The sequence below is a fragment of the Chrysemys picta genome, chromosome 4, assembly GCF_011386835.1.
Source record: "Chrysemys picta bellii isolate R12L10 chromosome 4, ASM1138683v2, whole genome shotgun sequence".
NCBI classification, from domain to species: domain Eukaryota; kingdom Metazoa; phylum Chordata; order Testudines; family Emydidae; genus Chrysemys; species Chrysemys picta.
Genome location: NC_088794.1, coordinates 57730334 through 57743782, shown reverse-complemented (window position 1 = coordinate 57743782; position 13449 = coordinate 57730334). Strand labels below are relative to the sequence as shown.

The 13449-nt window shown below is 45.6% G+C and overlaps 1 protein-coding gene across 3 annotated transcripts in view; it reads right to left on the bottom strand.

Moving 5' to 3' along the window:
- AHCYL1 (adenosylhomocysteinase like 1) overlaps positions 1–13449 on the bottom strand; it is a 40125-nt gene that overhangs the window by 13550 nt on the left and 13126 nt on the right. For all 3 annotated transcript variants that reach the window (XM_008175654.4, XM_008175655.4, XM_008175656.4), the window contains exons 2-5: positions 2818–2929; positions 1896–2039; positions 1102–1202; positions 607–709 (exon numbers count right to left, since the gene is read on the bottom strand). In XM_008175654.4, the coding sequence (XP_008173876.1) occupies positions 607–709; positions 1102–1202; positions 1896–2039; positions 2818–2929 (460 nt within the window). The remainder of the gene's footprint in view (positions 1–606; positions 710–1101; positions 1203–1895; positions 2040–2817; positions 2930–13449) is intronic.

Below are 13449 nucleotides of genomic sequence, written 5' to 3'. Positions count from 1 at the left end.
CGCAGCCCGGGCCTAACACATGCGAGATGGTTCCTGTGCTGCTGAACCCCCCGCCGGCTCCCTAAGTCTACACTAACATTGCTGAGAACAGGTGCAGCTGAACAGAGGTGAACAGCAAGCTCAGTCAAGGGCAAGCCAGTGGTATAAACTTGCCCTGAGCTCTTGAACCACGTTCCAGTGCACTGTTGAATAACTGTTGTCTCCCACCCCAGAAATGACTGCACTGACGTGGTGGATGAAGCATGATTCCTACACCCAGTCTGCAAAGCGGTTTGGGATTCCTTGAAAGGCACCAGAGAAATGTATGATGAAGTAAAAGCAACCGCCTCTGGCTTGCCAACTAATTTGGAACAGGCAGGAGCAGAGATGGCACTGCTAAGCTGTCCAGAGTATCCAAACTCGCCCTTTGTTTAGGGGTAATCTAGTCACGCCTAAGTAGTCCTGGAGCTCTGTGAAATCCCTGGAATGTTTCTCGAGACGGGGCTGAGAAGTGGCAGTCAGGAGTCTGGGTGAGCATGGTATTTACAAAAACACTGGCAGCGCAATGCGAAACCGGCGTAAGTTGCGCTTATCTCTCTCCCCTCCTGCTGCTCACACAGTACTCACCAGCCTCAGCTAAGGCAGCAGCCACCTCGTTCTGAGTGGAATAGATGTTGCAAGCAGACCAGCGGCACTGAGCCCCCAGCGCACACAGCGTCTCAATTAACACCTGGAGAGAGGCAAACCGACAGTCAGCCCAAGAGGAAGCTGTAATGGCCGTCTGGATTTAGGGAACTCCAGCACAGAGCAGGAAGGGAACAGTGTTACTCAACCATAGACCATTTGCACTGAAGAATGGAAACATCTGCTGATTGGGCTCCTGGAGCAGCCATATTGGAAAATGCAGCTGCAGGGCAGTTACACACACCCCTCTAGGAAGTGTGAAAATGGGGACAACTTGCTCATGTGTGTTTATGCAATATTGAAACACTTCCTCGTATTCCCCCAGGGCTGAGAAAGTTCCCAAGACTATCCGCACAGACAACAGAGAACAGGAAAAGCCAGTCTCTGTTCTTCCTCCTCCCCTCCACCCACAAAGCCCTGAGCCCAAGGACTACTCACCGCAGTCTGTGCTGTAATGTGTGTACAGCCCACTATTTTAGCTCCAGCCAAAGGTTTCTCTCCCTGGGCCCGTTTCCTGAGTGAAATCAGAGCAGACATGTCTGTGAAAGGAACAGAGGGTTTTTAACGAGGTCTCTGTCCACCAGTGGTTATTCCCCACACAGGCCTCTTTGCCAGGACACCAGGCCAACTCCTGCACCCCTACCTGTCCATCTAGTCAGACTGGTACACACCCAGGAACAGAGTGGGGCATTTTAAAGCAAGTATTTAAGGTAAGAGCATATTATAATACATTCCTTCCTCCCAAGACGGTCATCCTGCAAGCACCTTTACAATGGGAATTTTTCCATTTTCTGTGGCTTGGACAATGCGTGGGTGGATAGAGTTTGAAGGCACATCCTTAATCATTCCCTGAACCAGCCAAGCTCCATCAAATCCCACTTTAAAATACAAGTCACCACTTTTCATGAGATCTAAAGAAATGAGCCTGCTGGTGCCACCAGTTTTTCTTTCTGGAAAGTGGTTTGAGATCTTCACATGTCGAACTTCCCCATCAAAATCCATCAGAACATTCCTGCTGCTCACCAGACTGGGTACTTAAAACCCTGCATGGCTTGTCACTAACACACCACCTGTCGGAGGAGTTCAGTTCTTTCCTACATGGCTTGTTGATGCCTCAAGGAGAACATCAAGATATTTGCTGACCATAACTGGAGGTTTCAGGATATACCCTGTTTTGGTTTATGGTACCAACCAGGAATACAGCCCAATTGGCTCGGAAGACATCCCGTTACCTTGTTCAGCTATCTCAATCTCCCGGCGCCCAAACTCTGCCTGCTTGATGTTCTTCACACAGAAGTTGCTGCTGCCCTTGGAGTTGGTTTGCTGTTTCTCTCGTGGGGAGACCTCATCATCAGAACTGTCTGTGTAGGATGCAGCTAAACCAGGAAAGAAACACAACATGAGAATCTCAGAGGCTCAACAGGCCAATTACCTTCTACCAGCTGCGTTTTTAGTCAGTTTCACTTCCTGTCTGTCATGAGCTAGCACAAGGCTGCAATGTCTATGTTGCCAACACTGCAAGGGAAAACAAACGTCTAACAAGAACTTTGCATTTAAATTCTCTAATTTCTTAAAGACAGCTCTGTTAACAAGTTAATCATTCATGAGTGTAAATGCCAACATGGACAAGGTGGTTTTACGATTTAGCAGAACATGAAATGTTCTATAAGTGGATCTGCTTTGTTAAGATTTTCAAAACGCCTTGAAAATGGTCAAAACAATTTTAAAGTGGTTGTTTTGAATTGTGAGAAGAAGGAAGCCCATAAAGTCTCTAACCCAGGAATAGATTGGCTTTAATTGCACGTTAGACAAGAGAAATGTTCTTGTTTTCAGGATGTCTGGTTTCATTGCAAAGCCCACTCCAACAGCGAAGGTAAGGACCACTCAAAGAGTTCAGGATGTAATAGAATGCGGACAGACTTGTCAGTTTCAGGTGTTCGCACGGGCTTTTGAGTCAGCACCTGGGGAAGAGAAGCCTTGGCAAGACAAAAGCCTTTCTGGCTTAGTGAAGAAACGTGACCAGTATCCAAGCTGGAGGCAATTCCCAGAATTATTCGCATACTGCACCCCACCCCACACCCCGCTGAGTGCTTCCAATTCCAGATGGGAGGGACTGTAGCAGGGAAACCAGAGCGAGGCTAGGCCCACACTTACCAGAGCTGTAGCTGTCAGTGGAAGATTGCGAGATGGAGCGAGACAAGGACCTGCGGCCAGTCTTGGTTGGGAACTTGCTGAACTCCTGCATGTCATCCGCAAACTGGATTTGCTGAGAAGTGCAAAGGAGTAAGAGTTAACAACAGAAATTCGCAGGAAACGCTCTAGTGACTCATTCTGCTCTGCCCATGGGCTCCCTTCTTTGTCCCCACTGCTGCAGTAACAAACGAGCATTACACAATGTTCCCTTACCAGAGCTAACAGCTCTGCCTCCCAAGGAACCAAAGTCACACTTTGCTCAAGAATGGCTATTCTCTCTTCAGTCATTTCTGTCAGCAGCAGGTTAATGCCGATTAGTCACCCGACACCCCAGGTTAAGCAAGGATCCAGCATACGGCCCTGCACACCTTGAAACATCTCTTTGAACCCTTCTCAGGCTCCCTGAGACCCAAACCGAGAATGGTTAGAGTAATCCTTCAAACACAGAACACGGGGGGGGGATCATCCCTTATCGGCAAACCCGCTGGTGACAAAAGCACAGGTGTCACTCGTACAGCAGATTACGCATTGAAACTAAAGCGTCACATTGTGCACTGATTTGGTTAGCCTGGGTAGCAAGTGAAGATGCAATGGCAAGAGTCAGGGTAGAAGTGTGAACAGGGCCTCAAAAGACATTTACCCCAGGGGGGAAGAAGCATCCCATGGACTAAAAACACTGCAAGCCCCAAAATTACATTAAAGGAGGACCTGGCACACCAGGGTAAAAGCTGAAAAGTAAGAACATTTCAACAAAAAGCAGTTGACATTGTATTAATGTTCAGTTTCCTCTGCTATTATTACAGATGTTTCAATTGTAATCAGAGCTCTTAGCTGGCCTCTCCTTCCACTTCATCCAGCAGCGAGACTCAGTTCAGGACTCTATTGCCTGCTCTCTCTCATAAAATCCTAGTATGAGAGGAGAACGAAAGTGCCAGGGTTAGTCCCAAACTGCTTCAGAATTCAGCTTTTGGAACTGTATGATCAGAGTGAGAACATTCTTGCTCTCTACCTTGAGTGGTGATAAGGAAGATGTGAAAGGGAAACAAGTGCAAGTTTTGGGCACAGTATTTGAAAATCTCTTCCCCAGAACCTCTTTAAATGGGAAATAAAACTGGCTTTGAAGAGTCCGTAAATACTGGTTTGCTTTTGCAACCTATAGAAGTGGAGCACAGAGTCCCATATCTGATGATAAACCCCACAACGCGTTCCCTGGTCCTGTTTGACCCCTTCATTGATTGTGAGGCATGTGATTTAATTGTACCTCTTAGCAGGGATGAAATATCATCCTGAGTGCAGATTAACAAAGCCCCCCACTGAGCCAGGGTGCAGCACAGTTAGAAGAGAGTCCTGAAGAAAATATTAAAAAGTCAAGACAGGTGGTATTAGGGGGGTTCTACACAGCAAACTAGACCTGCAAAACCGTTAAAACCAAAAGCTTCCTTGGATGCTTTCAGAAGCAGGGAGGTACAAACTGAGATGGACCTCAGGGGTGGGGAAGAACAAATGTTTAATCCAAGGTGACCCACCCCAAGGAGAACTTGTCCACCCACTGAGCCCAAATACACAATGGGAGTAACACTATCACAGCCCTTCAGGCCAGTGAGCAGCTGTGTTGCTCCAACCAGAGAAATCCTGCAGGAAGCACTGCTAAAAACCAAGTGTACAACAATTTTGGTCTGTTCGCAGCCAGATTCCAAGGGGATAGGCATCTTACGTGCTCAGATACCACAGTGATGGGCATGGTATAAGAATATGAACAGAACAGAAATAGCTAAGATAAACAGTAGCAAGGGTGCATGTTGTTGCAGGTTGCGTGAATAAGAGTTGCAGCTGAAGTGTTTGTACCAGGGCCAACATGAAGGGACTTTCCCTGGGGGGGGGGGGGGCTTGGTTGAAAAGGGTTTTAATCTGACTCAATATATCTGAACATCCCACTCTCAGGCTAGGTCTACACTACCCGCCTGAATCGGCGGGTAGAAATCGACCTCTCGGGGACCGATTTATCGCGTCCCGTTGGGACGCGACAATCGATCCCCGAATCGGCGCTCTTACTCCACCAGCGGAGGTGGGAGTAAGCGCCGCCGACAGAAAGCCGCAGAAGTCGATTTTGCCGCCGTCCTCACAGCGGGGTAATTCGGCTGCGATACGTCAAATTCAGCTACGCTATTCACGTAGCTGAATTTGCGTATCTTAAATCGACTCCCCCCTGTAGTGTAGATGTACCCTCAGTAAGTGGGAATACAGGAAGAGCATAACAAGGACAAACACCTGCAAGGCTTGTTTTCCCAGCTTGAGAGATTATCCCTACTTTACAGATAGGGAACTGAGGCAGAGAGGTTAAGTAATATGAAAGAAATAAAATATTGTGAGGCGCTACAGTAACGGGGGACAGATTGCTCAGTCTGCACTGTCACTGTCATACAGGAGACACTTGAGCAATTTATTTGCCACCATTACTCAACTGCCAGGCTTACTGCGCTGTCCAGGACTGTAATTTACAATGAATGGGATTTGAAGCAGTGAAAGAACCTTGTGATAAGATTCTTGAAAATGACATCGACCCTCAAGTAGGTACAGTTACTTTAGGATGCCTTCTTGGGAACAAGTTCTAATCAATGACCGCACAAGAACAGTAATGGTTAAACATGGTTGTGGCTAAACCATGTCATACCAGTTTATTCTTGTCAGTATGGACAGAGACGTCATAATCAAATTCAAGGCTAAAACTTGATTCCTTCTAAGAGGATGCAGGTTCTTTTGAGGTGACTGGAGGAAGATTGTTGAATCATTAGGCCCTATAGTGTGTTTACATTAGGGATTTTTGCCAATAGTTTTCTGTCACTACCACTGTAGGCTGTATTGTGGTAGCAAGAGCAGGAGCATTCGTGAAGAGAGGGCTCCTTTGGCCACTGGAGTTTTAATCACCACATTGTCCAGAGCCACTCGGCCCAACATCTAAGTGACTATTTAAAATGCTAGTGGACACCAGCAAGTCATCTACAGTCTGGCTCCCACTGCTACTACCCGAGTAGAGTTGAACCTGTGCTAGCAATGGTGGGAATTGGACAACAAAAGCTCACTCCTTACCAAGGTTGAACCATGGCGGTTTTCTCCACACAAGCAGGGAAAACAATTTGGCCACCATTAAGTTATACAAACATATTCAGCATGGTAGTTTTTAACAGCCAGGGCTTTCAGACTAGTAGACAGGGCTTACATTTACCACATGAAGTGTGTGACACCTCCGTTTGTCCATAACAGACAAGGGCTCAAGGCAAAGTAATAGCTAGAGCCCTGCAAATCCGTGGACCATTTTTGCAGATCGCAGATGGATGAAGAACTAAATTTTATATCTAAGGGCTGGTCTACATTGCGGGGAGGGGGGGGAGGGAAATCGATCTAAGATACGCAACTTCAGCTATGTGAATGGAGTAGCTGGAGTCGAAGTATCTTAGATCGATTTACCTTGGGTCCTCACGGCGTGGGATCGACGGCCGCGGCTCCCCCGTCAACTCCGCTACCGCCGCTCGCTTCGGTGGAGTTCCAGAGTCGATGTTGAGCACGTTCAGGGATCGATATATCGCGTCTTAACGAGACACGATATATCGATCCCCGATAAATCGATAGTTACCCACCCATACGCAGGTAGTCTGGACATACCCTAAAGCCCTGCAAATCTGTGGATGCTGATATCTGTGGATCGGACACAGGAACAAATTTGGTATCCACACAGGGCTCTAGTAACAGCCATTTCAAACTTCCATGCTATGTTCTTGTAATTTACCTTGACACTGCTCTTCATAATAAGTGCTAACTTTTAAGAAGGAACCCTCAGGCTAGTGAAACAGTAGTACTGGCATCCAGAAACCAGAGCACAACCCACTTGCACTAGAAGCAGATTAAGACAATCTTAGACCCAACCAAGGCGGCTGTATGTTTTAAAGCTGTGATTGCAGAAAGTAACTTTTTTTAGCTTGCTTTTCCTTATCAGGATTGTTGCAGTTTGGTATGTCCTCGAGTCTGGATTTACCAGCAGACATCATGTGACGTGCGTGCAGCAGGATGAATTTGGTTTACTGGAGTAGTTAAATATAGTTTACACAGTTTGCTTTTGCAGTTATCTTACACTGATTTATTTTAGGTGGAAAATAATAAAGAGGCCATCACAACAGCAATGTCCTAGAATATCTGGTTACTGACAGATAAAGAACAAACAGGTAGAGTTAGTGTACTCTATGTGCAGCTCAGGAGCTGGCAGGCTGACAATCAGATGTTAAAGAATGCACTAAATTTTCAATCCAGGACCAGTTTGTTGGACTCTGTTCATGGCCTGTTGCCTGCAACAATCTTCCTCAAAGAAGGTGTGGGGTTTTTCAAGCTGATTGGAGGGGGAACTCATACACAACATTACTGACTTATCTTTAGGGAGAAAGATTAGCAGCTTTAAAAATGCTAGCTCCCACTTCCCACAAGAATTTAAAACCAAGATGGGAGGGGGGTGCCCTCCAAAGCAACTGCAGACATTAAAACAGCTTAAAATGTTAGTTTGAGAATGTTCTTAGACTGAGTTAAAGGCGGGAGAGGCTTTCAGGGCTAGGAACATGGGAGGAGAAAAGCATATACATGTACTTTGTGAAAAGAGCAGGTAACTGCTTCATTTCATCAGTGCCTGGCATATGCTTGGGCCATTGCTTCTGAAGCTCTCATCCCCAAAATCATCCAAGTTCACTGTAACTATGGCATGGTCATCAACAGAGTCATGGGAAAAGCCTCTTTCTAGTTCACTAGTCTAGTGAAATCTAGTGATTTCAAATTAAACCCTCCTCCACATGAATATTCTCTTGAAAAAAGCTTGTTTGGGATTTGACCAGAAGCAGGAGAGGTTACATGATGGTCCATCACTAACCCACACAGCCCCTCTGCAGTCACCAATGCTGCACGGATAATCCCCACCAATACACCCAACCCCCTTTTCCCATTCCTAATGCTGCCCCCACTGGCAGTTCCTTTGCATCATGTTGTAGGCAAATGCCATTTTCATTCTCAAAAGGGTTCCTGTCTTGGCATCTGCACCAAGATTTTTCAGTTCTAAAAAAGCGAGTTTGGATACAGGGAAATCGGTTGCTAAAGAAACCAAGTGCTGAATTAACCACAGTAATCCCCAGACCGGCTTTAACGGAGCTCATCTGAACTCTGCAGCTTAGCAAAATCTGCCCCGTCTAAAAATATTATCAAACATTGCAAGCAGCTTACTAATCAAATGAATTATTCCAGCATTAAACCCTTCTTCAAACCCCATCTGCAACAAACTAACGGGGTGTTTCCTAACTGGCTGAGAAGGGGGCTGGGGAGGCGAGTTTACCCAAGCCAGGGTAAGAGCCAGGTCTGACAGCACACTCAGTGATGTCCTCCAGTTAATTCCAGCCATCCTACTGGTTCATGTGCCGGTCTCTCTAGCTGGCATTAAGGGGAAAATCCTCTTCGTAATCGCTCAAACTCCAATTACATACTGACTGTGCAGAGTCTCTCCTGCACTGCACTGCTGTGGAATGCAGCCACCCAGGCCATCTCCTTTGGATGGGCTAGGTTTGCCTGTACGGCTCACAAGCCAGCTAGTCTGGTTCTTCCCAGAGAGGGCTGGAAAGCGCGGCTATCCACCTTTTCATTGTGGATACAGGCAGCTCTGGGCTTCCAAGGCCAAAAACAATCTTTAAAATGTCTTTTATTGGAACCCAAACTTCTCACTCTGCTGGAAGTGGCTTTTCCGACAGGGTGGAGCACAGCATTTAATAGCAAGGAAAATATTTTTAATCCCAGCACGTCAGTGCTAAGTAGGCAGAACAACGCAATACTTAGCTCTTACACAGAGCTTTCTATGAATACAGCTCAAAGCACTTTACAGAGGAAGGTCAGCATGGCCTTCTTTTTACAAATGGAGAAACTGAGGCACTGAGAGGGGAAGCAACTTGCCCAAGGCCACCCAGCAAGACAGTGGCAGAGTCAGGATTAGAACCCAAGTCCACTCCAGTGATCGATCCACTGGACCACACCAAGCTCAGTTCTTTCAGGGGGGGTACTGCTAAAAAGAAAGATTCACATCTGTCAATGTTTAAATCTGCCACAGTATATTTAGAGGTCTAGTATGAAGCATTGAACAACGTTTATAGGCCCCGACGAGCATAGGCACACCTCAAGTGCAGGATTGGGGCCTTAGTTTTAATTACACGTGTCAATAGCTGAAAGGTACAATTCCTCGCAATCAGTGAGACGTAGTGCAGTTCCACTGTATTTCAAGCAGTTCCAATGCTTTCCAGGTATTTCTAAGTGCAACAATGCAAACGGTATTTAATTTTGCTCGGTCTATGGCAGAAGGACAGAAGTCAAAGACATTCTGACCTCTGCAGATACAGTGCTGTGTCTTAAGACTGAAAGGTCAAAATGACCCCCGTTCTCACCTAGCCATTTGAAACTAATGCTGGAAACGCAGGTCAGCTATGCTATTAGATACTTCCATTCTTGGTCATTGTGCAGCTGTGTTACAGACCAAACTCAATGGCACACTACAGTCTTACTACAATGTTAACTGCTTCTGCACTGCCACAGCCTAATCCAGTGCTGTATTCATTCATGGCAAATCTTGATCAGACAGATGAGTAAAATGTCCTTAGTTTTTCATGAGCATGGCAAAAGGCAGGCAAGTAGGTTCTGTACCTTGGCTGGTAAGTTTCTTTGGCAGTTTTACCTGACTGCTCAAATCAACCAGCAACTCATCAGACCTACACCCCCAATTCTTCCAGCAACATAGTCACCCTTCATGGGATGAAAAGCCATCTGGATTTTGTCCCTGATACATACTAGGGGTCCTACAGTTCTCTGAGATTATGAATGCATTTAGGCAATTAAATCACCTTTCCTGGAACAATGGGCTACATTTGAGCTGCTGCATGTAACTTCTGTACAGATCTAATTTTATACATATGGTTCTTATAAATGCACCCAGAAACCAGCCCCAGTGCCCATTCTCCCAGAATGAACTGGAGTTTAAGGGAAAATACAAACCGATCCCAAAGCACCAATTGCGAAGGAGGGGGAGGGGGTAAGTACTCTCAATTACTAGTATCTAGCAAGTCTGAGTGAGTTCCATACTGTGGGAAAGTGCGTCTACAGCAATTTCAATAACTGGAATGGGAGAAAATATCCGGCAAATGTCCAATGACAATTTAGCAAGAGGGGAATTCAGTGTTTGGACAAGGGTTTTTAGTTTTCACATCTGTTGGCTGGCTGAGGTAAACTCCACAGAGGCCCGAGGACAAACCTCGACCTGCTAACACAGGAAAACTAAATACTGCTTTGGCTACATTAGGATGTTACCATGTGATAAAAAGTGTATTTTCCTGGTCAAGCCAATGCCTATGGGATAAATTTGGCTGTCAGTAGGTTTATTACTGGTGATAACATGCTAACCAGAAAGAACCCTGCTAGTCTGTCATATCCCAGGCTGCTTTAGTGTGGCTGGGAGATTAAAAAAAGGGTGTTTTTTCTATTCGTCAGCTGAGAAAATGCCATCAAGACACAAACGTGGAATCTCAAAAGCTTCCTCTATAATCACTTGTCAGACTAATCACACCAAGAGTACACACAAAGCCTTACAACATACAGCATCAGATTGACATCGCCACCCAGGAGAAAATGGGTCTGCATGTCCTTCCAGGACTCTGGCATTGCCAGGGAATTAGGCATCTTCTCCACTTGCTTGAGAGAACAATGTAACTGCTGCCCCAGGATCAGAGATCCTGGGACCTTGCCTCTGGAGGCTGCAGAAACCCAACAACAAAGAGATCAGGACACAATTGTGAGCACTGTGTTCCTTGACTTAATCTGCTCGCCCTAACAATAGCTCAGTGGATCTGGAGACTGTTGGCTGCACACTTTGCTCAGCAGGCCACATCCATGATGCAGAGAGACTACCTGTTCTTTTACGTGTTATTTTTTCATTCCGAAACTAGGATTGTAAACTTTATCAGAATAAAAAGCTCAGTATCAACCTGCATCCATCCTCTTTATGGCACAAAGCCCAGCAGCAAACTTAGAAAATTGCAGATTGATTCTGTAACTCGTATTTACAGTTACTGATTCTAACAGGCCTGGAAAACTGTCTTGAAATGCTACTACTACCGTCAGTGATTAATTATTCTACAGAAAGATTATTTCCATGGCACGATTTCCTCCTGGGAGGTTGGAATTGTTTTCTCGTAAGCAGCAGGCTCTCACTGTGCTTGTGAGTTCAGAAGCTTTTAAACGGTGATTGTTTGAATTCACGTATTTTCGGAAGAAAATCATCATGTTTATTAACTCTAGCCACAAGGAAGAAGGGAAGGAGGAATGTTACTATTCATTTCAGGCATACAAGTGCCTGGTGAATCCCCAGACAGGCAGAAATTTGGCTGCTATGTAGGGTGACCAGATGTCCCGATTTTATAGGGACAGTCCAGATTTTTGGGTCTTTTTCTTACATAGGCTCCTATTACCCCCCCACCCCGTCCCGATTTTTCACACTTGCTGTCTGGTCACCCTACTGCTATGCAGCTTCTTTTTCTAGGTCAAGAACAGGAGCGGACTAGCAGGTTAATTCGTGGCCATCTCCCATCCTCCAACGACACCGTTACGCATACCAGAGTAACCAATTCTCAGGATGTAGATCTGAGATCATCCTAACTCCACTTCGAATGAGAGTCCAGTTAAAATACTATGCGTCAGGCACTCTGTGCATAGTCACCTACTGTACTTTTCTACTGAGGTAATGTTCACGACCCACTCCTACCACTGATCCATCTTGTCCAGGTGAGTCCAGTCCTCCAGGTAATTCCTGCCCATGGCATGTCCTAACAGGGACTGTCTCTCTCTCTCTCTCTCTCTCTCCAGAAAGCAGTTCATTAAATACCATCCAAGTAGGGTCAGATGTGAAGTATCTATTGCTAGGTTAAACCAATAAAAATGTATCAGCTGCTCTCTTCCCCAATCCTGAAAACAGGGAACTATAATTTGTCACAGAGTCCTCAGAGTTGCTCTTCTCTGAATGGAAGGGGCTGGTAGCTTCACGTGGCCGGAGCACCCTGAGAAGCCTCAACAGCAACCCATTATGGCACAGATCTTTAGTACGTTTCCTACTCCAGACTCTTCCGGGCTAACTGCTGGCACTGGAAACAGGAACTGCAGCTGACCCTCCTTTGTCAGTATCAGTGGGAGCCCTGAATGGATGACACTTCCATCCAACTACCACAAAGCTGGTTTAGTTAAGGGACAAGTACATGAAATATTGCTTGTGCTGTGCCAGGGCAGCATTCCTGACCGTTAGCACTTAGCCATATCTGCTCTCCCCCCGAAAAGACTGAGCTGCTCGCCAGTGTCCTTAGGCCCACTCTGCCCTAGTTGTGGAGCTGGGGTTACCCAATTCTGTTTTCCCACAACCTCCTGAAGGGATCATCTGAATAGTCCTTAAAAGTATCTGAGAATGCCCTGCTCAGACAAATCACAGCCAAAGCTAGGATGACTGCCTAGCAGTTTTGCAATCTGGGGCCTTCTACTGCTCCACTCCTAGTAGTGCTAATTCGAAGGCACACTTGCCATTTCAGACACTGGTAGGTCTCGGTGTTTAACATGAAGGCCTCTTTGCTATGATTTTGTGTCACTGCAGCTAAAAGCTGCTCAGAGACCTACTTACTTTCTGTAGCACACATGGCATTGGTTATGGAGCAGGAATCATGGCCAGCTGCCAGACTCTAGTTTGGGAATCCTATGCCACATCCAACCAGGAACTAAAGGGTACTAAACTCCTGATAATGCAAATAAAACCCTAAAATCTGTCTGGGTTCCTCACTGAAAGGAAGGGCTTCTGTGCCAGTGAGCATTAAAGAGAAATCTCCATCTGTTTCAAGACGAGGGTTAAAGGCTTTCACAAGAATCTGAAGCCCAACAGAGATTAAGACGCTCTTGAAAGAAGCAGGCAAGTTACAAAGGTTAATGGGGTGAAAAACGGCTTCTGGTTTTTAATTGTCATATAATGATACATGTGAAGAGGTGGTTAAGAGAATAATAAATGGAACACAACATTAAATAAAATAAATGTGATCTTAAGGGTCTAATGGTTAAATAGTAACTGAGAACAATAACAATTACTGCTTTATAAAAAACTCAGGGTCAAAGTAACTCGTTCCTCAAGGAGCATAGGCAAAGTTTTGCCATCAAAAGGAGAGATAAAGTATACAGCCCTTGGACTCTGGGAAGGATTTTAGAGCTGGAGATTGCACAGATTATACATATAGGGATCAATTTTTAAAAGTGTGCCTGAAGGTTAAACGCCCAGGCTGGGATTGTGAAAGGAGACTGAGACCTCGCCTATATTCAAAGACAAGCTGCAACTGCAGGTGAGAGTTTAAAGCAATTCAATTAAATGAGTGCAACAGTGTAGGCCAACTCCTAAGCTGATTTAAACTCAGCCTATAGAGCATCCACTTCTAACTAAATCCGTTTTTAAACCAATTTAAAGTTAAACCAGTGCAATTTTGAATGTCAACAAGACCCAAGAGAGTGAAG